Source organism: Podarcis bocagei, assembly GCF_964188305.1.
Source record: "Podarcis bocagei genome assembly, chromosome: 15".
Classification (NCBI taxonomy): domain Eukaryota; kingdom Metazoa; phylum Chordata; class Lepidosauria; order Squamata; family Lacertidae; genus Podarcis; species Podarcis bocagei.
This window is the reverse complement of record NC_138141.1, coordinates 22,945,479-22,971,798: the sequence shown is the minus strand read 5'-3', so window position 1 is coordinate 22,971,798 and position 26,320 is coordinate 22,945,479. Positions and strand designations below refer to the sequence as shown.

At 47.1% G+C, this 26,320-nt stretch overlaps 1 protein-coding gene across 1 annotated transcript in view; it reads right to left on the bottom strand.

Annotated features, from left to right (window-relative positions):
• Window positions 1–4,902: 4,902 nt before the first annotated feature.
• OAF (out at first homolog) overlaps window positions 4,903–26,320 on the bottom strand; it is a 29,275-nt gene continuing 7,857 nt past the window's right edge. The window contains exons 2-4 of the mRNA XM_081172746.1: window positions 11,942–12,076; window positions 10,154–10,334; window positions 4,903–8,356 (exon numbers count right to left, since the gene is read on the bottom strand). Coding sequence (XP_081028872.1) covers window positions 8,082–8,356; window positions 10,154–10,334; window positions 11,942–12,076 — 591 coding nt within the window. The 3' untranslated portion in view covers window positions 4,903–8,081. The remainder of the gene's footprint in view (window positions 8,357–10,153; window positions 10,335–11,941; window positions 12,077–26,320) is intronic.

Genomic DNA, 26,320 nt, shown 5'->3' with positions numbered 1-26,320 from the left:
CTTTGCTGCGGCTCCGGGGCGGATACTAGCGAGGGGAGGAGGCGCATTGTGCCCCCGACACTCCCCAATGTGGCGGGCGCTGTACTGGCTGTGACGTCGCATGGGGGCGGTGCGTGCGTTAGTCACACACCGTCCCGACGTCACCTTCCCGCCCGCTGTCAGATCGTGACTCCGGAGATATATTTGTTTTAAATGTCGCAATGGTTTTGCGGCTCCCAGTTGTTGTTTTTTCTTCGGAAACGGGTCCAAGTGGCTCTTTTTGTCTTAAAGGTTGCAGACCCCTGGTCTAGTGAGATCCTTGGATTGGCTCCGCTGTAGAGGGGACTCAGACCCAGCACAGCACCAAAAAAGCAGTTAAACTTAACTATCTGGACAAGGAGGACATTACCTGTGGCTAGGAATGGACATTTCCACATCATTTTGCTTCTTTAAAAGGGTCATTGAAAATATTCAGCAGCATTTAGCTATTTGTCTCTCCTAATACTGTACTCAAATTTCTGCATGCAATTTTTCCTGATATGCACATTCTTGCAAGTTATAATAATAATAATTTATTATGTGTACCCCACCCATATGACTGGGTTGCCCCAGCCATTCATTTTTAATGTTATTTTCACTAATAAATGCATATTTATGCTTGCTTTCCCCTAGCACATATTTGCTGAAGAATACCCTAAAGTTCAAAGCAGTGCGAGTTTGGAAGGAGAACTGTGCTTTGGTCCTCCTATTGTTTTGGGAAAGTGAAAATTAGGGAATTTTCACAGTAAAATGCAAACTGAACTGAATTTCTCCACCTGTGTCCCACCTCAGATGTTCAACTCCCACCAGCAGCCGGGAGGATTAAGGGAGACAGGTGAGCCTGGCAGGGTGGGGAAGCTGGCCAGCCTGATTACGAAAGAGTAAGGCAAGCTTTATGCAAATTATGCAAAGCTGTCAATCTGCATAAACTTTATGCAAATCAACAGTGAACCTTCCTTTCTGAAATCTGAGCTGAGACAACTCCCCCCATCCCTGCTCTAGAGTTTAGGTAAGGGAGAAGAACTCTCAGCCTGGCATCTACAATACTGCCCCCCCCCCCAAAAAAAGAAATCTGCAGAGAAGAAGTGGGAAAGAAAACAAAATGCTGCTCTGCTCACATATGATGACATGCCTTCCAAAAGTCCATTATAGGAGTGTGGAAAATTCAGGAGAGAGAGAGAGAGAGAGAGATCAACACCCCCCTGCTTTTGCAAAAGAACAAAGCAAGCAACACAAGAGCTCAGACTTCTCACCCTCCCCTCCCCCATTTTCTGCCCTAATATTCAAAGCAGAAATCTAGTGGGTAATATCACACATCATACACAGGGTTGCACCTGGTTCCCAGAGGTGCACCGCCACTGGTTTCTTGATATCTCTGCACACAAGGTTCACACATGCACTGTTCACAGGTGCATCTAGTGTCCAGAGCTAAATTGCAGCTGGCTCCTTCATTTCTCTGTACAGGAGCACAACAAGAGTGAGCCGCTTTTAAAAGCCTACAATGCCATTTTGGAAGGTGAAAAGATGACAACACTCCCCTACAGTTTTGAGATAGATCAAACAGGCAATGGGATTTTGAAAGTCTTTGCGACCCTCCTTAAACTCCAAAGAGGAGGAGCCAACCAAAACTCTCTAGGGAGGGTTTAATAATTGGGGTGCCACAACCAAAAAAGGCCCTGCTCCAGATCCCAACCAAACACACCCCAATGATGCGGAGACAGATGGAGCAATGTCTCAGAAGAGGAGGGCAGGATGCTAGCAGCATTCATGTGGAGGGAAGCCGGTCATTTTTGCATTTTGAATTGGACCTGGAAATGAATCATAAGCCGGTAAAGGTGGTGGGAAGAGTGAGAGGACAGGTATAATACCAGAGACCACTCTGGCTGTTCAATCTGCAAAGGAGAACAAGGCATCCCACTGAGCTGCTGTGGTCCCCAAGTGCACAACTCTGGAATGGTTTTCTGCATGGAGACACTGACAGTTTGAAGCTGAAAGGAGGAAGGGAGTCCACTGAGAAGCCTTGGTCCTGATCCAGGGGAAATTAGAGCTGGCTCATCGATGGAAAGTCCTGGCATTCGATTTCTTTTCCCTTGATTCCGATACGTGATAAGCCCTCTTTAGAAATTACGCCCACGAGTTCAATCAGCGAGAGATCAGGGAGTGGCGTCTGGCACCAGCACCTTCTGTGCAAACATCTGCAACCATGGAAGCTTTCTTATGCAGAGCCTTACATGCAAAGGCTCCACGCTTCTGCTGTTCTCAGTCTCATGGAAGATTTTGCATGTACAAGATCACTTGCGAATGCTTCCCTGTTGCAGATCTCCACTCTTCATGCGTGTGAAGCAGGGGGCAGGCTCGTCAGCAGGGATGGGGGAATTCAGGGCTGAGGGCCAGAGATTGGCCCTCAAGACTCTCCCCAAGCCACACCTCCTCTCTCCTGGCCAGAGAGAGCTGGTTGTGTGTGTAGCAACCAGCCTACTGATCAAAGTTAAAATGCATTATCTGCTGCTTTGGCCACTTTTGACTTGTGTGCTGCCTGCCACTCTCATGTTGCCTAGAAGAAGAAGAAGAAGAAGAAGAAGAAGAAGAAGAAGAAGAAGAAGAAGAAGAAGAAGAAGAGGAGGAGGAGGAGGAGGAGTTTGGATTGGATATCCTGCTTTATCACTACCCTAAGGAGTCTCAAAGCGGCTAACATTCTCTTTTCCCTTCCTTCCCCACAGCAAACACTCTGTGAGGTGAGTGGGGCTGAGAGACTTCAGAGAAGTGTGACTAGCCCAAGGTCACCCAGCAGCTGCATGTGGAGGAGCGGGGAAGCGAACCCGGTTCACCAGATTACGAGTCTACCACTCTTAACCACTACACCGCACTGGCCCTCAGACTGGAAAACCACTCCACACCCTTGATTGAGCATAATTTCTGGAGAAGGCTGTAGTCAGCAGTTTCACACAAACCAATGGATTCAAATGACAAGAAATAAGATCCTTACTAAACACTGGGAATAATTTTCTGCTGATAAGAGCTGTTGGTGGAATGGACCACCTCGGAAGGTGGTGGACTCTCTTTCACTGGAGGTTTCTGAATAGAGGTTGGATGGTCTGCTGTACGGATGCTTTAGCTGTGCTTCCTGCATCACAGGGGATGGGACTAGATGAGCCTTGGGGGGCCCTTCCAACTCTACAATTGGCATGACTGTACGTGAACCCTTTAGAAAAGTGCCATGTTCAAAATGATAGCGGACACAGACGATTTCGGCTGGGCCATTGGCCTGTTCCCCCATGCAACACATCACTGGATGTTGCAGTGATGTTCAGTCAGTGAACATGTCAGTGCAATTATCATGTGAACCACCTCTAACAGCTAAAGATTGTGGCACCCATGTCTTCTAAAAACTCCTATTCTCCTCTAGTATGTGCCTCCAGCCCCCCAAGGAGATTAGTGCTTTAAATCTGCCCAATTTCTACTGCCCAGCTCTCCAAGGCAGTACCAGTTCCTAACACCCAATGGGAGAGGGTGTGAGCACTCTTAGGCTGTGCATCTATTCCCATTTACTCTGCATCCAGTATGCTCCACCCACTGGTTTGGGGAACTGCGCACACACGACATTAGCCGCAATCCACACCTATCCTGTATTTTCTTGTGAAAAATTGTGTTTGGGTGCTTTTCTTCCCCAAACAGCATTCAATCTGAATTGAGAAGTGCTCGAGTGAAGACATCCAGACTCTGCCCACTGGTGTGGATGTACAGCAGGCATCTTAGACACTCATCAAACCCTGCCGTGTACGACAATGTGCAAACACGGTTTGAAACGCAGTGAAAGAACTGTGCAATGTCAGTAGTCTAATGAAGGCTTATTATCTGCTTTCTCCCAATGCTGTAGCTGTCTAGTACCCTTTCCCTTTTGCTGCTTGCTGGAATGAGGAAAGACAAGGACACAGCGCTCCCGTGTGGCCCACTTTGGAACAATGCATGGCATTTACTGCTGTTTCTCCAGTGTTGTTTTTTTCCAACGTTTCCAGACACAGGAGCCAGCATCGGCATCTAACATGGTTTCTGCTTTTTTTCTTTTCTTCTTAAAATCATTTTAGCAATTTACTCTCTTTCTCACTAGAGCTAATGGCCTTTAACCATTAGCCTTGCAGGTTGGAGCTGATGGGAGTTGGAGTCCCACCATATCCCAGGAGTTGGGATAGCTCAGTGGGTACAGCATGAAACTCTTAATCTCAAGGTTGTGCAGTGCCCCTTAGTGGAGTTACTGAATATGTCACCCAGAAGGCAACCAGCAATGCTGAATCCATTAGCAAAACTCCAAATAGGGGCAATAATATAACACATTTATTAGGGGCAACTAAAAATCACACAAAGCAGCGGAGCTAGCTTTTGAGTTTTGCAGAACAAACCTGATGTTAGCCACAAAGTGTGGGGATGGTAGGGAGGGGGAACAAATATGGCAGAATCACATCTGAAATATGGTACGGACATACAGTGGTACCTCTGGTTACGTACTTAATTCATTTCGGAGGTCTGTTCTTAACCTGAAACTGTTCTTAACCTGAGGTACCACTTTAGCTAATGGGGCCTCCTGCTGCTGCTGCACCACCGGAGCATGATTTCTGTTCTCATCCTGAAGCAAAGTTCTTAACCCGAGGTACTATTTCTGGGTTAGCGGAGTCTGTAACCTGAAGTGTCTGTAACCCAAGGTACCACTATACATGTAAAATCGTGGCATTCTTTGCAGACTAATCAAGTTGTTCCCATGCAAAAATAAATAAAATAAAATAAAATAAAATAAAATAAAAAATGCACCAGCTAGATTTGTCTCTAGCACAAATTGCTACTGTATGTGAGTGGCACATAGAGAGACAGAGACGCCTTGGAGAAAGTGCATTAAACAAACAAAAGAAATCAGTTTATTCACCTTACATATGATAAATACTTTGCTTTAAAATACTTTCCATTCAAGTTTTACATTTGTTTCACTTCATGTGGCTTTTTTTTAAAGCAACTCTGACCCCCCCTTCCCCATCATCCCCCCCTTCTCCTCAGGAGAGATGCATACAAAAATAATTCTGTGAGAAAGGCTCAAGAACACACAGAACAATGACTTTGAAATGAAACACTGAAGGTTTGAACTTCCGTGGACTGAAATGGCCAGAGTTAAGAAGAGAAAAAGGCACATTGCGGTGGAAGGAGGCATGGAGGAGGCGATGGCAACGAAAAAGAGGGGAGGGAGGGTTGCAAAATGACCTCCCTTCCTCTTCCCCCCTGCCTGGATAGGACCCCTGTGCCTTCAAGCAGCTGCATGGCAGGCAGAAGTCAAACCGGTAAAGCTGCCCCTCACTGCATCTCTGCGGTGGGGGGAAAAGAGGGTCTCTTGAATTCGGCATGTGAGCCCTGCCATAAAGAAAACAGGGCAGTACATTGCAAATCAAATTATGGGGTCCTCACCAATGGTTGCACAACAGATCACAAACCTGTGGAATTCCCTGCCACAAGGTGCCAGCGATGGCTTTAAAAGGGAAGAAGGCAAAGTAATGGAGGATGAGGCTATTAATGGGATGAAGGATGCTGGTGTGATGGGCCTCTGGCCTGACCAAACAGTTCTCCGCTTTACATCCTGCCATACTTGGTTAGTATACCAATAGCCATTTTACTGCAAATCTCAATGGAATGTACACAAATTTTCCTCAACTGATTGATAGGATGGTTCACCAAGGGGCTACCCAGACCTCATAAGCAAGGTGTGCCAAGGTCGTCCCTCCACCGATGCTGTTGGACTCAAACTCCCATCAACCCCAACTGCATTACCTTAATGAAGAGCATTTTGTCCATAGGACTATAGAGTCAGAAGGGACCCAAGGGACATATAATCCACCCCCCCCCCCAATGCAGGGACACTGGTGGGCACCCCCTGCCCTGCACAGTAAGGTTCCAGTTGGTAAGCTGCTCTTCTGTTACCCATCTCCTGGGAAAGGGGTGTGTAAAAATCCTAGGCAACAAATCACCTAAACCTTGTACATTGCTCCATGATTGCCACCGCTCCCCCTTTCCCCACTACATTTTACACATAAGGGAAACTGAGGTGCAGTCGCAGGGTACAGTTTCCCCAGAAGTGATGGGGATGGAACTTGCACCCATCACCACCAGCCTTTTTGTCAAGCCCACCGCAAGTCTAATGTCTACATTCAAGTGCATTTCCTAGTACATAGACAGAACCACCTCTATCGTGTTTCCAGCACTTTAAGGCTTGGATTGCTCTGCCACTGAGATAGGAGCTGGAGACACAGGCATTAGCATAGAGGGACTGTTTCTATGCCTTAATCATAGAATCGGAAGGGATGCCAAGGGTCATCTCGTCCAAACCCACTACAATGCAGGAATCACAGCTAAATCAGACTCTCTCCTTCATGCCTGGACATGCCCACATATTCCTGTAGCTTTGGCGACTTCTGACACCACTGTTGCACAGTAGTCATCCCATATTACTTTGTTCCCCTTGGCTTGATCAATAGAGTCTCTTTCAAAATTGGGGACTGTCATCAATTCATCCTATCACATTTTGGGGATATTGCATCATGTAGAAATGCATAGGCACACTGCTTTCTGTTAACAAGAAATGATCTCAAAACAGAACCATAGTGCTTAAGCCTGTGAAATGTTCATTGGCATCTGTTAGCTCAGATTGTAGGGGGGCGACACCTATGGTAGTCCAGCAGCTGCTGCACTACAGCACTTATGATCCCTGACCTTTGGTGATGCTTGCAGGTGCTGATGGGAGTTAAGAGTCCAAACCATGCTGGCTACCCTTGAGCTGCAGGCATCTGGGACATCTTCAGGGTTACTTTCCTATACTGCAAGGATGGGGAGCTTGTGGTCCTGCAGATTTTGTTAGTCATTGCAAACTATTGCCCCTGTTAGACGACCATAGGTTTCTTGTTCCTGCTTTGATTCCTAGCTGCCCACTGATCCTCAACCCCTGGGAGACAGATGCTAGCAAGGTTGGAGTGTAAGTACCTCTAACTGGAACTTGGTTGGTGTTTCCTCCTCCTTGGGAGGAGCAATTGGGAGCAAGAGACAGGTCTCTTCAATGTACCAGCCAACTGGGATCAAGAAGCAGGTCTCAGTGATGCTCTTCCTCCTCTGTCAGTCAGCTGATCAAGGGGCATCTGCTGGGTATAGCCTGGTACAGCCATGCTGCTGAAACCAATAACAAGCATTGGTTGCTGCAGGGGTCTGCTGTTTAGGGGATGTGATGCATTGTTTCTGAGGTTGGTGTCAATTCTGCTATTCTGTGATCTTCCTGCCATCATTATGCAAAAGGAGCAGGGGGCAGGAACACCACACTTAGACACCAGTTCTGATGCCTCATCTCATGAGCGTTGAGTGTTCAATGTAGAACAGCCATCTTGTTGTGGCTGCTTGTTTCCTTCTGCTGGTTGACCCAGGTAGCAAGTGTCAGGGCGCTCTTCAAGTTCAAGAGCTTTGATATGGAGGCCACAGGTTCAAGCTCCACATGACCACCACTGGGGAGATTAAACACCCATAAAAGTGTGGTGCTTGGAGAAGCCTCCTTATTCATCTGTTCTCATATTCCTTCTGGAAGATTGTCAAGGAAGAGCCTCTGTCCTTTTCCCTCAATTGTCCTGACGATACAAAAAGAGTGTAGTGGGTCACATTTCAGTCTGGGTTGTCAAGGACCTTAAGAATTCAAGAGGGCCAATGGTCAAATGGTGCATGAGGGGCCTGGTCCCAAGGCTTCAACAACCCCAGCTCTACCCTAGAGCACGTTCTTGTGCCAACAGCTCACCATCTTCTTAGGCAAGGTCATAGTCAAATGTGGCCTATATCCCCAAGTCCGAGGGAGTTCACAGTTGGGTAGAAAAGGAGTTGGACAGACCCACACGAAGGCTTCATAAAATGGAGTCCTGACAGGTGCCCCACCTCCCCTCTAGGCCCCACACCTTCCTCCTTTCCTAGGCAGCCATCTTGGCAGAGCAACCCAGAACCACATGAAGGGAGGTGGAAGGGAAGCACCGATGGGACAAAATGGCTGCCTGGGCGCCCTGCTAGGTCTCCTCGTCCCAAAGGCACAGCTGCTTCTGCGGCACGTAGTAGTCGAAGCTGTAGCCCTTCTGGCAGCTGCGGATGCCACACTTGTAGGAGGAGACCTTCCCAGCAGCGTCGCGGCTCTTGCAGTACTTGAGCATGCAGGGGTACCACTCAATGCTCAGCGCATAGCTGCAGATGCAGGGCCTCCAGCGATCTGCACACAGGCGGCACCGCTGCAAGTTGGGAAGGTCAGCTGACTGGGGCAGGACCTCGAACATGGAGCCGTCCACGCCTGCAAGAGAGCCACAAAGACAGAAAGTCACTTCCCGTGCCAAGGCTGCATCCAAGCACTGCGACAGCTCTTTGAACAGTCATGGCTTCCCCCAAAGAATCTGGGAACCACAGTTTGTTAAGGGTGCTGAGAGATGTTAGGAGATCTCAGCCAATGCTGGGTCTCCACCGAGGACCTAAGCACACAGGTGGGTTCGTAAGGGAGGAGGTGGTCCTCAAGGTACCTGGGTCTCCACTCCTTTAGGGCTTAAACCAGAATGGTTGCACTGGATTTGGAAATGATCTGGCAGGGGAACCTAAGAAGCTGCCTTATGCTGTTTACAGCACTGCAATGCCCCTGGCTCAGTCATGGCTCCCCCCATATAATTCTAGGAGATGTAGTTTGTTAAGGGGGCTGAGAATTGTTAGGAGGCCCCAGATGTCAAAAAAGGGTATTTATGTATGCTACTAATGCGGTCCATGTTTTGTTAGCCCCCAAATGGAAAATGAGCGAGGTCCCAACTAAAGAAGAAGGGCATCTTAAGTTGTCAGAATATGCGCAACTCACAGACTTAACATATAGAATACAACATGGGTAGGCAAACTAAGGCCCGGGGCCCGGACTTGGCCCAATCACCTTCTAAATCTGGCCCACGGACAGTCCGGGAATCAACATGTTTTTACATGAGTAGAATGTGTGCTTTTATTTAAAATGCATCTCTGAGTTATTTGTGGGGCATAGGAATTCATTCATTCCCCCACCCCTCAAAAATATAGTCCAGCCCCCTCCCCTACAAGGTCTGAGGGACAGTGGACCAGCCCCCTGCTGAAAAAGTTTGCTGACCCCTGGAATAAGAGAAGAACAACAACATATGTTTAAAGAAGATTGACAAATGTTTATTGAATATATGGGAAATAATTGCGTGCAGCTGAAAACGCTGGCAGCATCAAGATAAATTCAACAGTGTAAACAAGTTTTGAGGGATACAATAGTGGAATACTGAATGGTACAGTTTTTGTAAAATATGCAGGGATTTATGATATGTAAAATGAAGCATGGAAAGAGAAAAAGGGACGTCATTTATATCTTAAGGACGTGAAAGGGGTATTTTAAATTGTAAAACAGAAAATTAAAAAAAATATATATATAAAAATAGAGAATTGTTAAGAGGCCCCCTGTCCACCTCACAGAACTACCATTCCCAGAGTTCCCTGGGAAGAGGGATTGATTGTTCAAACACTCTGGGAACTGTGGCTCTCTGAGTGGAATAAGGAGCCTCCTAACAACTTTTAGCACTCTTAACAAACCACAGCTCCCAGAATCCTTTGGGGGAAGCCGCAAATGTTTCAGGTGGTATCATAGCACTTTAAATGCATGGTGTGAACGCGGTCCATAGCTCCTCCAGTTTTTACCAGCCTCCAGCACCCAAAGGTGTCCCATGCCCTAAACTAGGCATAGCCAAACTTGGCCCTCCAGTTGTTTTGGGACTACAACTCCCATCATCCCTAGCTAACAGGACCAGTGGTCAGGAATGATGGGAATTGTAGTCCCAAAAACAGCTGGAAGGCCAAGTTTGGCCATGCCTGCCCTAAACCCACCCATTCTCCCCAGGTGCCTTTCTTGCTTGCTACCTTCTGCATCAGACTCCCTGAACCAGGCTCCCCATGCTTCTTCCATGATCAGCGGGCCACACTGGCTGGGGCTCATGGGAGTTGGAGTCCAGCAACAACTGGAGAGGGCCACCCATTAGCTATTCTTGCCATTCTCCACTGTCACTGCTGCAGAAGGAAGATGTCAAATGGGAACGGCGCCACCTACCTTTCTCCAGCCAGAACTTCACATCCTCTTCCCGGGTGTAGATGGCCTCTTTGGCCTCCGCACAGACGTTGTGGATGTGGGAGCTGAGCTGAGCCCCTTTGCTGAAGTTGACAGCCACGTCCATGCTGAGATGCTCAAGGGCACGCACCTCTTCGGCTTGCCGCACAGTCCGTGGATTTTTCTGGGCAGGGAGAAAGCAGTGGAGGAGTCTCATTAGCTTCAGTGGCGTAGCGTGGGGGGCGCAGGGGGGGCCGGCCGCACCGGGCGCAACATCTGGGGGTTAGGGTTAGGGGGCGCAAATTACTTGCCTTGCCCCGGGTGCTGACAACCCACGCTACGCCACTGATTAGCTTTGCTATCACCGGTGTCATTTTAAAACCCAACAGCTGTTTTTTGCTGGGGGTCGGTCTGCGTATTTAACTACCATAAATGAATAGAAGCACGCAGGCATAAATAGTTCATTGTCTGCTCCCCTAAAACTCACAGCAGTTTACCATTAAAAAAAGCAGCACTGAAATATGAGGCAACCATGCCTCATCAACTGGGATGGGGGGGGGGGAGAGACATATTTTTAAATAAAAATCTAACTGCCTCTTCATTAACACAAATATACTAAATTGACCAAAATAGTAAGTGCTAAAATTAAGGAAATTACTCGAAAGCTTTCCTGTTTGCTAGAAACACTTGCGATGTTAATTCAAATTCAGTTAAGATATAGCTGAATTAGTGGAAGGATGTAATCTTGCCTTGGTTCACACCACACAACAAGCCAAACTATTGTTTACTGGGACCACACAACAAGGGACAGGGTGGGGGGAAGACAACTTTGCAAAGGTGGCAGGGGGGAGGATAAAGCCCCCCCTTTTCTGCCTGCAATTTCTTTGCTTCAAATCCTCCCCAAAAAGCTGGTTTTCCCTCTGTGGGTCTCCAAGCAGGAGGGGCAACTGAGGTGTAGTGGTTAAGAGCGGTAGACTCATAATCTGGTGAACCGGGTTCACGTCCCCGTTCCTCCACATGCAGCTGCTGGGTGACCTTGGGCCAGTCACACTTCTTGAAGTCTCTCAGCCCCACTCACCTCACAGAGTGTTTGTTGTGGGGGAGTAAGGGAAAGGAGATTGTTAGCCGCTTTGAGACTCCTTCGGGTAGTGATAAAGTGGGATATCAAATCCAAACTCTTCTTCTCCACTCCTAATCCCATTCCTTGCAAAGTTGCCTTCACTTGACAAAAGCAGCTTGTTGGGTTTCTATTGCATGCAACTTGTCTGTTAGGCTCTGAAGTGCAATTAATGGGGATCCACAGCAGAGCCTTTTTCTATAGAAACAGCAGCTTTGTGGCCTAGAAATCCACCAAGAAAATCCTCTCTCTGCCCCCTTTTGCAAGCAGGTGAATGCCTGCTGCGATGAACCATGAACTCCTGTGTTCCGGTTCCATCTAGGTGCTGACTTAAGTGGATTATTTAACAGGGTTATATACAGTGCCCAGGTAGGGCTCCTAATATTGGCCTGCAGCAGAATTTGTTCTAATCCAATGGGGGGGGGGAGTGTGAATCTGAGGATGGGTTGTGCGTAGTTAATTCACTGGACATGGTAAATAGTTGCACTTTTTATGCAAACATTTGAAAATCTCGGTTAGTTGTCATAATTGTTTTCTGAAAGTCACCTAAGACATTGATCCCTGCTCCACTGAAAGGGGACCAGTAAATTTAAAGAACAAAAAGAGTAATAATGTGCCTTAGGGTCACCTTACCCTAAATGCAAGAAATAATGACCATCCCTCCATCTTCTCACCTGTCTTAGCTTGGCCATGGACTCACTGGGAATGATCTCATTGCGGTGGAGCCTGGTTACAAAGCAGAGTGCCTGGAATTGACTCTGGCCTCTCTCCAGTTCTCCAAGGATTAGGGCTCGGAAAATCTTCACCTCCTAAAGAGAAAAGGGGGAAGAGTTAAAATACATTCCTGATTTCAGTTTGACATGGTTGTGTAAACCATCTGTCTAAGCTTCCATTCACTGAGGGTGCAGATACCTTATTGCTGCTGGACACAGAGCCCAGGGTGTGTTGTTTATTGAATTCTGCCTGCAGAATTCAGACTCCACACCGGCATTGCTTAAGGTAACAGGGGCATTAACTGGGTCTATACAGTTCACTGGGAGGGCTCCAAATATAGGCCTGCAGGAGGGTTTCTCCTAGGACCTCAGCCAAGAGAAGACAAGGGGGAGGGAATATGGGTTGTCATTAGGGGAATTTACGGTGTCTGAGCTGCAGCAAATCTGCAAACAGAAAGAGGAGAACACAGGAAGCAGACTTACAACAAGTCAAATCATTGGTCCATCTAGCTCAATATTGTCTACACAGACTAGCAGCAGCTTTCCCAGCATCCCTAACTAGAGATGCTGGGAACGTTGGTCTCTCCTGTGTCAGTTTCCATCCCAGGACTTTCCCCAGGTTGAAGATAGGAAACACTATTGAATTTCTGCCTGACACTCAGCTGCTGAACCACAAAACTGGAAGCACAGCACAGGAAGATGATAGAGGGAGCAGGGAGAGACGAGACAGAGGGGGAAATTTCCAGGTGATTGAAATGACATTGATGTCATCCCCAATAAATCGCAGAACAAATCCTTCCACCTGGGGCTGCAATTCCGATCAAATGTGTGGCACTAGGGTAACACACATAATCAAACCTGCAGTAAACCTTCACATGACATTTTATTCCATTTCCACAACTGTCCCCTAACAGCTAAGTCCCACACTGAGATTTCACATGAAGTGTAGGCCGCTTCTGAAACTATGGTGGAATATAGTGGTAGCTCAGTGCTTATTTTCATGTTACTTGCTTCCAAGAAAATAATATCTGTTTGTACCTTTGAGTGTTTTCACCTGGCTGCACTGTGTGTGTGTGTGTGTGTGTGTGTGTGTGTGTGTGTGTGTGTAGAAACCGGCCTGCTGTAGGAAGGTCAACTTTACATCTGCTGCTCCTCCCACTTCTGCCTCTGGCCACGCCCACCACAGAATGTGGCCCTTGGAAGGCTGCCCAGAAGGGAATGTGGCCCTCGGGATGAAAAAGTCCCTTATCTACACAAAGTCTCATTCTGGAAGACTAAATTAGCACAGTGAGGCCTCCTGTCCTAGCTCCTCTCCCCCCTGCATCTGTGTGGCATTCCAGGCACCTGCCTTTATAAGACCCAGAGTTCAGGAACTGAGCTCACTCTGGCTAAGCCTCTCTCCCTGGGATGACCTCTGGGTCTGCCTGCATACATTCCAAGGCTGATTCACCGTCTTCCCCTCCCAGGCGTACGACAGGCTGGCCAGACAATGCAGGAAACGACCAGACAGCTGACAGCACAGCTGCATGCTGGACCCAGGATTGAGTTGGGTGTTGGCTGGATGGATTTTAAACACAGAAGATGATGAATGGGGAAGAGGAGACGATCCCAAGCACACACACACAGAGCTTCTCTTGCAAGCTTGTACTTCTCTTTGGGCTCCTTCCCTGCTCTCTTGGGGGAAGGATGCAGCTAGCCCATTCCATGTTTCTAGTCCTCATGAATTCTAGGGCGAAGCTGCACTCAAGCGGCAGAGAAGGGCCATAGCCCAGTGGCAAAGGATGGGATTTGCATGCAGAAAGTCCCAGGTTCAATCCTAGTAGGGTCGGGAGAGGCTCCAGCTTGAAACACTAGAGAGCTGCTGCCAGTCAGTGTAGGCAATGCTACAGGTAAGGTAGCTCCCTATGTTCACTGTTTAGGGGGGGCCTTCCTTTCTGGGAGGGTGCAATGTCCAAGCTGGGTGGGCTGGAGCAGTCCAAATAATATTAAACTGCCCAGAAAGCTGCTCCAAACTGCAGCTCTGCTGGCTTGATAGATGTGGCAATCCTACATGCAAGGTTGCCAATTCTACTCCCAGGGGCTCCTCCCCACACTCTCCTTTTGAGAGAGCTTTTCAAACAACAACAGACACCCACTCATTCCCATTATTTCCAATGTCCAAGCATGAGCGTTTGCAGCAGAAATAGGACCATCCACCTGAAAAGCTCACGGTTTTGCAGAAGTACAAGTATCAGAGGGGGTGGGCAGAAATGGGAGTACATAGCCCAATGAGGACTGAGCATGCTCAGTGGCCACAGAATCCTGGCTGAATATTTGGAGTGGGGGGAGAAGGGGGAATGAAATGGAGTAACCTGGAGGGGGTCATGGCTGACTGTCCACGAGCCTTTCCCTGGTGGAGGTGGTGACCTCTGAAACTCCCTAATGTGAAACCCCCCCTTGCGACAGAAAGAGAGGAGTCACTCAGACAACATTCTGGCGCTTTGGCTCCCAAACCTATTTGCTTTCAGCTGTGGTTCTCCCTCTGGGCCCCACGTCGGCCAGCTACTTCACTCTCTCGCAAGTCCCAATCATTCTCCAGCCCTTGCGAACTCCAGTTCCCGTCGCGCCAGCGAGCGGGTGACCCAGCAGCGCCGCTGAGCCAGTCTAAATATTTATCTACTCTCTCTGTGTGCCGGGTGATTTATAGGCTGTGAGCGCTCTCTCTCCCCTGTGCCTGGTGTGGAAAGGAAGGGCAGTCGGGAGGCCTCTCGGAGTGGGTCGCAGACGGCATCTTCACTAAACTGGAGAGGAGGGCTTGGAGAAAGGAGACGGCTAACAAGGGTTAAAAGGGGAGAACCAGGGAAAAGAGACCCGCACAGGGAAGAAGGAGAAACTAAACCCCTCTCTACTACAGTGGTACCTCAGGTTACATATGCTTCAGGTTACAGACTCCGCTAACCCAGAAATAGTGCTTCAGGTTAAGAACTTTGCTTCAGGATGAGAACAGAAATCGTGCGGCAGCAGGAGGCCCCATTAGCTAAAATGGTGCTTCAGGTTAAGGACAGTTTCAGGTTAAGAATGGACCTCCAGAACGAATTAAATACTTAACCCAAGGTACCACTGTACATCGGGTAGCATGTTGATGCATTCCCCATAACACATTAATGAATTCTGCTCCAGAAGGGGTATTTGCCTAGCCACTGTTAGAGTGGGCTGCTGGATTAGATGGGTTTATGGCCTAATCCAGAAGCCAGTCTCGCCAAGGTTGCAGGTTCAATCCCCGTATTGAGCAGTTGCATATTCCTACATTGCAGGGGGTTGGACGAGATGATCATCAGGGTCCCTTCCAACTCTATGGTGCTATGATTCTTCCTGAGTCCCTGGAATCTCCAGGTGGGGCTGGGAAGCCGGTGTGGTATAGTGGTTAGAGCGACGGGACTAGGATCTGCGAGGCCAGGGTTCAAATCCCCACTCAGCCATGAAGCTGACTGGGTGACCTTGGTCCAAGCACAGTCTCTCTGCCTGACCTACCTCACAGGGTTGTTGTGGGGATTAAAGAAGGAGTGGGAGAACCATGTTCTCCACCTTGAGCTCCTTGGAGGAAATATAACTGCAAATGCAAAAGACCTTTCTTTGCTGGAAATGCTGGAGAGCCTCTGACAGACTCTGTGGGCTGGTGATGGCAAACCTGTGGCCCTCCTGATATCATTGGTGACTGGCTCTGCTGGCTGGGACTCATGAGTTGTGAGCCCAGCAGCCTCTGAAGGGCTGCAGGTTCACTGTCTTCTGGTTGGAGAGCTGGGCTTGCATTCAGATCCCTGTTCAATTACAGGTGAGGCCGAAAGAGAGCAAATGGCCCACCTCACAGGGCTGTTGTGTGGATAAAGGTGAACATGCAGACTGCCACCAGCTCTTTGGTGGAAGGGCTAGGCAGGAAAGCCAAAAACAAACAAACTGGCCCTGTGTCAGATTTGTCACCGCGCCTGATCTGTGGAAAGCTTTTTCCACCCCACCCCGCAGTGTCACTCAACTCTTCCATGGAAGAAGCGATTGCACGGCAAACAGGAAGAGATGGGATTTCAGGTGCACAGAAGCACTTGGGCACACAAACCCTGCTCCCAGATGAGCTGATTTCAGGGTGTCAGTTGCAGAAATCAACTGCCCTTCCTGCTTTCATCTCCTGCATGCTCTTCTCCGTGACTCCCTGGGTACTCACTTCCGCTAGGAGGCCTCCATGCAACTCAGACACCCCTATTCTCGCCTCCCTCTCAAAACGCCCCATCAGCTAAATCAGAACAGCTTCCTTTTTATTATTCCAAGCTGGCGTGTTAAACCCCAAAGCCAGATCTTTATCTAAACAAACCATGCTCTGATGGCTCAGTTGGCCCAGACTCAGGGGGGACAGGGCTGGTGTTGCTCTTTACACCCAAACATTCCCATACTAGTATGAGGCTTCCTTTCTCCTTGCAGCACTGGGCTCCAGCCACAGACTTTGCTTCTGGCTACTTCTTCCCCCAACTTCTGCTGCAGCCAATTTTATTTTGATTGCATTTAAACAGGAGACTGTGCAAATCAACTCCTGCCTACAAGTCCACGATAACAACCCCCCCCCCCAGTTCCCAGGATTCTTTTTTCTTTTTCTGCTTTTTAGAGGGGAGGGTGCTTTAAATATATGATGTGTTGACGTCCCCAGACAAGTTACAAAGCTGCAATCCTAACCCCACTTTCCTGGGAGTAAGCCCCACTGAATACCACCCGACTTACTTCTGAGTAGACAGACAACAGCAAAGGTTGCTAGGTTTATCGAGGGTGCAATGAGATTAAGGGCCACTATCTAAACGGTAATCTTGATCATTTGATTGCCCTTTTTACCCATTGCTGTCTTTTTATTTGTATATATTGCTTGTTTTATGTTGCCATGGCTGTTGGCTAATGCGAATAAAGTCTATCTATCATCTATCTATCTATCTATCTATCTATCTATCTATCTATCTATCTATCATCTATCTTCCGAGTAGACTTGGTTAGGATTGCACTGCAAGCTGCCGATTTGGGATGAAAGTCATGCAGCTGATGAAATGGACTCCAGTCCACAAATATTTGCTAAGGTGCCAGAAGACTCCTTAAAAAAAAAAGGGTTTCTCCTCAAAATGAGGGAGGTCCCTTTCCCGACTCCCTTCCTGCAGTAAAAAACACACCAGGTGATTCAGCGCTGAGTCAGTTCTTGGCCAAGCAAAAGGAGGACAGGGTTCGCGGCCAAGGATTTCCGTGAAGCTTTCCCAACAAAGACAACAAGTTCCAGCGTGACATCAGCACCCCCACAGATGTTCCGGACTCAAGGGCTCTTTGCGCAGTATGACTCCCGAAGGGAGAATGTTGGGAAATCCTTCTTTGGAAAGCAATTCAGGGGCAGTAGTGATATAAGCAGCGGGGAGTGGGTGGGAGAAGCTAACCATCTAATGTTTCCGGATTTAGTGGCGGATTACTTTACCCCGAAAGCGAAGGCAGGTCCATAGTTCTATCCGAAAGGCGCACCATTTACGCATTTGTAGTTCCAATAGGTAATTAACACGAACGCTTTAAAAAAGCCCTCGCAGTTCAACAGCCTAGTACTCCACTTTCTGCTATCCAGAACTGTGTGCGCAAATTAGGAATGTATGCTAATCAGGGCGGCATGCAGTTTAGGATGTGCCTGCTTCTTTTTCGGGCTGTAAAACTTAGCAGATAGGGGTTTTTGGGGGGGGGCTAGGGAGGCTTTGGAGTGTATAAGTCAGGCTTGGTGTGTGTGTTTTTTTTTTTGGGGGGGGGGAGAATCGAGGTGAAAAGAGCAAGATATGAAACGGAGGAGAGCAGCCAGAATGCAGGAAGGTGTGTTATACCGAGGCAGATCGTTGATTCATCTGGCTCAATGCTGTCAACACTGTCTGGCAGCAGCTCTCCAGGGTTTCAGGGTTTCTTCCAACTCCACCTGGGATTGAACCTGGAGCCTTCTGAACAAAAAGCAGATGCTCTGCCTATAATTTACAGGTTCTGTGAATGCAGGCTAATGGTTTAGCTCTCCCAGGCAAGCCACGAAATGTAGCCATAGCCAAACCTACTAAATGAGTGCCTAAAACTTTGGAACTCCCTGCCAATTGAGCTCCAGCAAGCAACTTCACTGAACTCTTTTCTGCCCCTGCTAAAAACATTCCTGTTTAGACAAGCCTACTCAGATGCTAAGAAAGTAGGAGGTAATTTTAATCTGTTTTAGTATTTTAACTTTTTGTATGTTGTAAAGTATGGTTGTGAATTTTTCTTGATTTTAATGTTTTATTTTTTGGAAAACGCTTTGCGGGTTTGTTTGTTTGTTTTTAACAACCAAGCAGTGTATAAATTTTATGAAACAACAAATAAAAATTAATACATTTGTTACCGTTAGGTGGATTTGTGACTGTTAGGGTTGCCATATTTTGAAGAGCAGAAAAGAAGACACATTTTCCGACTTCTGTTTTTAACTGTGGATCTTTATGACAACCCATGAAAAAGAGGACATGTCCTGGAAAAAGAGGGAATATGGCAGCCCAAACTGTCCTAACCCAATAAAACTTCACCCTGGGAAAAAAGTGGTAAGTGGAATGCTGCAGGGTTCTGGCCTAGGCCTAGTTTTGTCCAACGTCTTTATAAATGACTTGGATGAAGGACTAGAAACGATGCTCAACAAATTTGTGGATGACAGTAAACTTGGAGGAGTAGCTAATACCTCAGAATCAGGATACAAAAGGAATTTAACAGATGGGAGAACTGGGCCATAACTAACAAAAATAATTTCAATAAGGACAAATGTAAGATTCTAAACATAGGCAGGAAGAACCAGATGCACAGATATAGGATGGGGGATCACCTGGCTTGACAACAGTTCACTAAAAGGGATCTAGAAGGTCTTAGTAGATCACAAACTTAACACGAGTCAACAGTGTGATACAGCAGGGGGGGAAAGGCTAAGGCTATTCTAGGCTGCATCAAAAGAAGCATAGTGTTCAATCAAGGGAAGTAATAGTCCCACTTTATTCTGCCTTGGTCAGACCACACCTTGAGTACTGTGTCTAGTTCTGGGCACCACTCTTTAAGAAGGATATTGACAAGCTGGAATGTGTGCAGAGGTGGGTGACCAGATGATCAACTGTCTGGAAACCAAGCCTTATGAGGAACAGTTGAGGGAGTTGGGTATGCCTAGCCTGTTCCTTGAAATATTTGAAAGGCTGTCACAGGGAAGACAGAGCAAGTTTGTTTTCTCCTGCTCCAGAGGGTAGGACCAAAATCAACAGATTCAAATTATGAGGGAGCAGATTCTGACTAAATATTAGGAGGAACTTACTGACGTCAAGAGCTGTTCAACAGTGGAGCAGATTACCGCAGAAGGCAGTGGACTCTTCTTCACTGGAAATTTTAAACAGAGGTTGGATGGCCATTTATCAGGGATTTTTTAACTGTGATTCCTAAATTGCAGAGGTTGGACTTAATGATCTCTGGAGGCCCTTTGATTCTGTGATCTGGGAGAGCTAAACCATGGGACAGGTTTTGGACAATACACCATGGGTTAAAGGCAAAGGTAAAGGGACCCCTGACCATTAGGTCCAGTCGTGGCCGACTCAGGGGTTGTGGCGCTCATCTCACTTTATTGGCCGAGGGAGCCGGCGTACAGCTTCTGGGTCATGTGGCCAGCATGACTAAGCTGCTTCTGGCAAATGAGAGCAGCGCACGGAAACGCTGTTTACCTTCCCGCTGGAGTGGTACCTATTTATCTACTTGCACTTTGAGGTGCTTTCGAACTACTAGGTTGGCAGGAGCAGGGACCGAGCAACGGGAGCTCACCCTGTCGCGGGGATTTGAACCGCCAACCTTCTGATCGGCAAGTCCTAGGCTCTGTGGTTTAACCCACAGTGCCACCCGCTTCCCTTGTACACCATGGCTTACAACAGCATAAAAATGACCCAGGAGGGAAAAAATGGCTTGAGATCCTATCTCCAAAGTCTTGCATGTTTGCTCATTCGTGGTCTGGGCTTAACATTAGATGTAAACAAGGTCCTATCTGATATAATTTCTCTCTCACACATGCCCAAACTGGAGATAACAGGGTTCAAACACAAGGACACCAAGAAATTCACAGCCATTGAAGGATCAGGATATGCCTTAGGGGACCACTTCTCCAAGCAGCAACACTATTTTCAGGTTTCAAGTTTATTTTAACTCAAATTGTTCCATAAGTTGCCCCCCTTAAAAGATGTGCTTAATTAAAATGCAACCCTGTGTCGATTTGCACGGCTGCTCCACAGGATAACAAAAGCAATATTCTGCCAAACTGTGCCCCTGCCTGCCCTCAAACACAGCCTGCAGGAAATATATACTTTAATAACCGTGTGATAAATTTGCTAATGTTTAACGTCACCGGGTTTATTCCTGCTGAGAACCTGCCTTGAAACTTCCGGACTGCCTCACTGTACATCCCAAATTGCCTCTTTTCCCTCTCAGAGAGCAATGGTGCAGAGAGGACCTCCGCAAATGAACAGGTTCACACAGAAGCAGGCAGGCTTTAAGGCAGAGATGGGGAACCTGTGGTCCAAGATGTTGTTGGGTTCCCATCTGCCCCAGTCACATAACGCCCATTCCACAGTTGTTAGAAACTTTGGAACTCCCTGCCTATTGACATCACACAGGAATCTTCACTGTACACTTTACGGCACATGCTAAAAACATTTTCTTTAGGCAAGCCTACAAAGATACAAGGAACACGGGTGGCGCTGTGGGTTAAACCACAGAGCCTAGGACTTGCTGATCAGAAGGTCAGCAGTTCGAATCCTCGCGAAGGGGTGAGCTCCTGTTGCTCGGTCCCTGCTCCTGCCAACCCAGCAGTTCGAAAGCACATCAAGCGCAGGTAGAGAAATAGGTACCGCTCTGGCGGGAAGGTGAACAGCATTTCCATGCGCTGCTCTGGTTCGCCAGAAGCAGCTTAGTCATGCTGGCCACATGACCCGGAAGCTGTATGCCGGCTCCCTCAGCCAGTAAAGCAAGATGAGCGCCGCAACCCCGGAGTCGGCCACGACTGGACCTAAAGGTCAGGAGTCCCTTTACCTTTACCTTTCAAAGATACATAGAATGTTTTTGTATGTTATAATCTGTGGTTTGTTTGTTTTTTACTTTAATGCCATTTAATTTTTTAAAAAATGCTTTAAAATGGTTGGGTTTTGGTTTGTTTGTTTTTTAGTGTTTTTACCAATAATTTAATTGGTGTGTTTTTTATGATAAACATCTAGGAGAGTTTTGGTTTTTTTTAACCACCAAAGAGAGTGCATACATTTAATGGAATAAAAATAATAAATACATAACCTTCCAGAGATTATGGGAGTTAGTTATAGTCCATCAACATCTAGAAGGCCACAGGATTTCCATTGCTGCATTAAAGTACCATGCAAGCCTTATTATGATTATTATTATGATCATAACCCACCCAGTGTTTCATCAGCAAGCAACAAAACAATAAAATACCTTAAAAACAATCCCCTCGCTGATGCAGACTGGGAAAGATCTCTATTTAAAAGGCTTTTTGGAAGAGGATGATCTCCAGTAGGCACCAGAAAAGCAAGACACAGCCCCTCCAAGTGTCCCTATTTTCCAGGTACAGTCATACCTTGGGTTACAGACACTTCAGGTTGAGTTTTTTTGGGTTCCGGACCGCTGAAACCTGGAAGTACTGGAACGGGTTACTTCCGGGTTTTGGCGGCCGTGCATGCGCAGAAGTGCTAAATCATGCTTTGCGCATGCGCAGACATGCCGAATCACAACCCATGCGTGCGCAGACGCACCGCTGCGGGTTGTGAACATGCATCCCGCATGGATCGCGTTCGCAACCCAAGCGTCCACTGTACAGTCCTGGATTTACAGAAGCCGTCCCAGTTTCTGATTCAATCTCGGAATGCCCCGCTTTTCCTAAGGATGTCCCTATTTTCATCAGAGAAATGTTGGTGTCATGCGACCCCCGAGTCAAGAAGACAAGTAACTATACAACTTTTAGAAGACATCTGAAGGCAGCCCTGTATAGGGAAGGTTGGTTTTTTTTAATGTTTAATGTTTAATTTTGTGTTTATATATGTTGGAAGTCACCCAGAGTGGCTGGGGCAACCCAGTCAGTTGGGCAGGATAGAAATAATCGAATTATATTATTATTATTGAATAGGATGTCCCTATTCTCATCTGAGAAATGTTGGAGGGTATAACAGGAGGGAATTCAGTTCCTAAATTATGCAGAATGGGACCTCCTGATAAGATGCCCTCTGCTGGAGGCCCTCACTTGCAACATACAGAGACTGTCCCTAGACCGTGCCCCCTCCTAGGCTACACCCTCTCTCTCCTCAGGCCACACACCCTCACCAGTCCTGCTTCACATTCTCCTTGAGTGGTTCTGTCTGCCTGGAATGTGCACTGGAACTCCAATAATGCCTCTTTTTTTGCTTGGATAGAGCTTCGAGAGGAGTGCGTGTGCATGTTCGTGTGCATGTGTGCATTTGGAAGGTCACCCAGAAGGTTATGTGGCCCTCAAGCCGAAAAGGATTCAATTCACCTGTACTTTATAGGACTGTTGCAAGGATTACCAGTACGTGCAGCCTCCACACACCTGGTGAAGACCCTGAACTGCTATACAAACGGCAAGAATTGATCTCAGGCCAGGGCGCAGCAATTTTACACCACAAAGGTTCCTTGGAATCTAACCCAGGACCTAGGAATTTTAAACACTGCTTGAGCGGCAGACCCTCCCCCACTTCCCAGCACTTGGATGGCATCTCTTTCCCTCCTCTGGGATGAATGAAGAGTTCCAAGCCAAGATAACGCAAGAGTAGCGGGAAGCCACAAAGATTGCAGAAATTCTTTCACTTTCAATTCCTCAAATAGTACGCAGCCAGACTGAAGTGCTCTTCTCTGCTGCTATAAAAGGGGCAAAGTACAGTTTTGAAATCGACATGAGGTTTACGCTGACTGGGCTAGGCTGCTACGCAAAGCTAGAAAAAGCAGAGATACCACTTTTAGAATACACAGGAAGCTTTATCCAGGCTGCACCCCAAGAAAAAAGAGCAGGCAACAACTCCAAAACCAACTGGAAACCTGCCATGGGCCGGATTCAGCTCAGGGGACTCCAGCAGCCAACCAGTAGAACTTGAGAAGAATGAGCAGCTCAACCATTAAGGTGGCATATACCAAGAGGTGGGGGATCTCTGGCCCCTGAGGCTGCTCCATCTGGCCCTCAGAACTTTCACTTTCCCTAGGTCACACCCCCTTGCTGATACTGCTTTGCTCCCTAACTATTTCTGCCTGGCTGGCATATGTCCTTGAACTCACATCTTCTGCCTGCCTGGATGGATGGAGGGCATGCGGCTCTCAAACTGTTGCCCAGAAGAGAATGAAGGCCTCAGGAAGATAAAGGGGTTCTCCACCTGGGTCAGAATCAGTATTCACCAAAGCTAGAACTTCTTCCTGCAGATGCCCACCCTCTTTTTTATAATAATTTTTATTAATTTCCAATACAAATATACATATAATCCCATATCAAAATTTATCACAAATTTTCTTTTTTTTAGACTTCCTTCAGCATCTCTGCCAATCATCCATAATTAATTTTTACATACGCATTTCCTAAATTTAGTATTGTCTGTTAATATACCCTCCCAATCTTTTTTCTTTTTTCTTTTTTACAATACAAAACTTTCACAGAGCTTCTTGAAATCCCACAAGCGTTGTTTGCACATCACATGTACTTTTCAGATATTCAACAAATTTTCCCCAGTCCTTGATGAATTTATGGTCTCGTAGATATCTAATCTTCCCAGTTAGTTTGTCCAGTTCTGCATAGTCCATCATTTTCATTCTCCATTCTTCAAGCGTTGTACAGATGCCCACCCTCAGGTACCCTTGCAGAAAATCTCTCCAAGAACATGAGAAGAGCCTGATGGATCAGAGAAATGGGCCATATAGTCCAGCATCCTATGCCCAATGAGATGCCACAATGGGAAACCTGCAAGCACAAGAGACCTTTCCCCTCCTGTGGTTTCCAGGAAATGGCATTCAGAAGCATCACTGCCTTCCAACCGTGCAGGCAGAGCATGATTGGTAGAGAGATAGCCTTCTCCTCCACGAATCTGTCTAATCCTAATCTAGGTTGGTGGGAATTTGTGGGAGCTACATCCTACATCCTTCAGCAGCTTCCTCCACCCATTTCCAGCATCTGTCAATGGCACTCATGTTCAGCTAACCAGTGATGTCCAAACTTGGCCCTCCAGCTGTTTTGGGACTACAACTCCCATCATCCCTAGCTAACAGGACCAGTGGTCAGGGATGATGGGAATTGTAGTCCCAAAACAGCTGGAGGGCCAAGTTTGGCCATCACTGAGCTAAGCAAATCCAAAGAGGATTCTGGAGCAACCACACCAGTGCTGTGGAATTCAATAGCATTTCTTTGTGTGTGGAAGGGAGGGTAATGGAAAGAACAAACATCTGGGAATGCTAGAACTCACATGGTTTTCTTCTAGAAGGACCCTCCCTTTCCTTGTCTCTGCCTAAGAACAGATCTTTGTGCAGGACAGACACAAAGGCAAGGGCTGGATCTAATATAGGAGGATCCCTGAGAGAGTCAAAGCTAAAAGGCGAATAAGTGATGACATGATCAAAGTGTGTCGTCCCCCCCCCCCATAGATGACATGGAGGAAGTGGATAGAGGAAAGTTTTTCTATGTATACTACTACTGCGGCCTATGTTTTGTTAGCCCCCCAAATGGAAAACGAGTGAGGTCCCAACTAAAGAAGAACGGCAACTTAAGTTGACAGAATATGCACAACTTGCAGACTTAACATACAGAACAAGAGAACAAGAAGAACATACATTTAAAGAAGACTGGAAAACGTTTATTGAATATATGGGAAATAATTGTGTACAGCTGAAAAAGCTGGCAGCATTAAGATAAATTCAACAGTGTAAACACATTTTGATGGGAGCAATAATGGAATACTGAATGGTATAGTTTTTGTAAAATATGCAGGGATTTATGATATGTAAAATGAACCATGGAAAGAAAAGAAGGGAAGTCGTTGATATCTTAAGGATGTAAAAGGAGTATTTTAAATTGTAGAACAGAAAACTTAACAAAAATGAGAGAGAGAGAGAGAGAGAGAGAGAGAGAGAGAGAGAGAGAGAGAGAGAGAGAGAGAGAGAGAGGTTTCCCCACATCTCTCGTAAGACTAGAAGTCATGGACATGCAATAAAGCTGAATGTTAGAAGATTCGGGGCAGATAAAAGAAAGAACTTATTCAAGCAACACATAGTTAAACTAGGGCACTTGCTCCCACAGGAAGCAGTGATGGTCCCCAACCTGGACTGGACAAATTCATGGAGGAGAAAAAAGTCTACTAGCCATCATGACTTTGCTCTGTCTCCTTGGCTGGATGCAGTAATTCCTCTGAATATCAGTTGCTAAAAGCCACAGAAGGAGAGAGTGCTCTTCTTCTCAGGTCTTGCTTGAGGGTTTTCTACAAGCCTCTGGTTGGCTGCTGTGAGAATAGAATGCTGGACTAGACAGGCCATTGGTCTGATTCAGTAGAGCTGCTCTTAAATTCAGTGTCTAAAAGAAGGGGCTCATCAACAGGGTGGAGACCTAGATCCTGTCCTCCCTACAGGCCACTCAGTATACAGAGCAGCAACAGTGCTCCAGAGCATGTAAAGTCCTTTGCAACTGCATAGCCTCTAACAATTCTCTGATGGAAATAGGGACATTCTAAGGAAAAGTGGGATGTGGGTGGTGGGTGGCGCTGTGGGTTAAAACACAGAGCCTAAGACTTGCCAATCAGAAGGTTGGCTGTTTGAATCCCCGCGATGGGGTGAGCTCCCGTTGCTCAGTCCCTGCTCCTGCCAACCTAGCAGTTTGAAAGCACATCAAAGTACAAGTAGATAAATAGGTACCGCTCTGGTGGGAAGGTAAACGGTGTTTCTGTGCACTGCTTTGGTTCGCCAGAAGCGGCTTAGTCATGCTGGCCACATGTCCCAGAAGCTGTACGCCGGCTCCCTTGGCCAATAAAGCGAGATGAGCGACACAACCCCAGAGTCAGCCATGACTGGACCTAATGGTCAGGGGTCCCTTTACCTTTAAGGAAAAGTGGGACATTCCAGGATCAAATCAGAAACCATGGTGGCTTCTGTAAATCTGGGATAGTCCCTGGAAAATAGGGACACTTGGGGTGTGTGTGTGTGTGTATGTGTGTCTGCCCAGCCTGAGAGCCAAATGAGATGTGGTGCAAGAGATTTGCAATAAGAATCTCTGCTCACATAAAAAAGAGAAAAGAATAG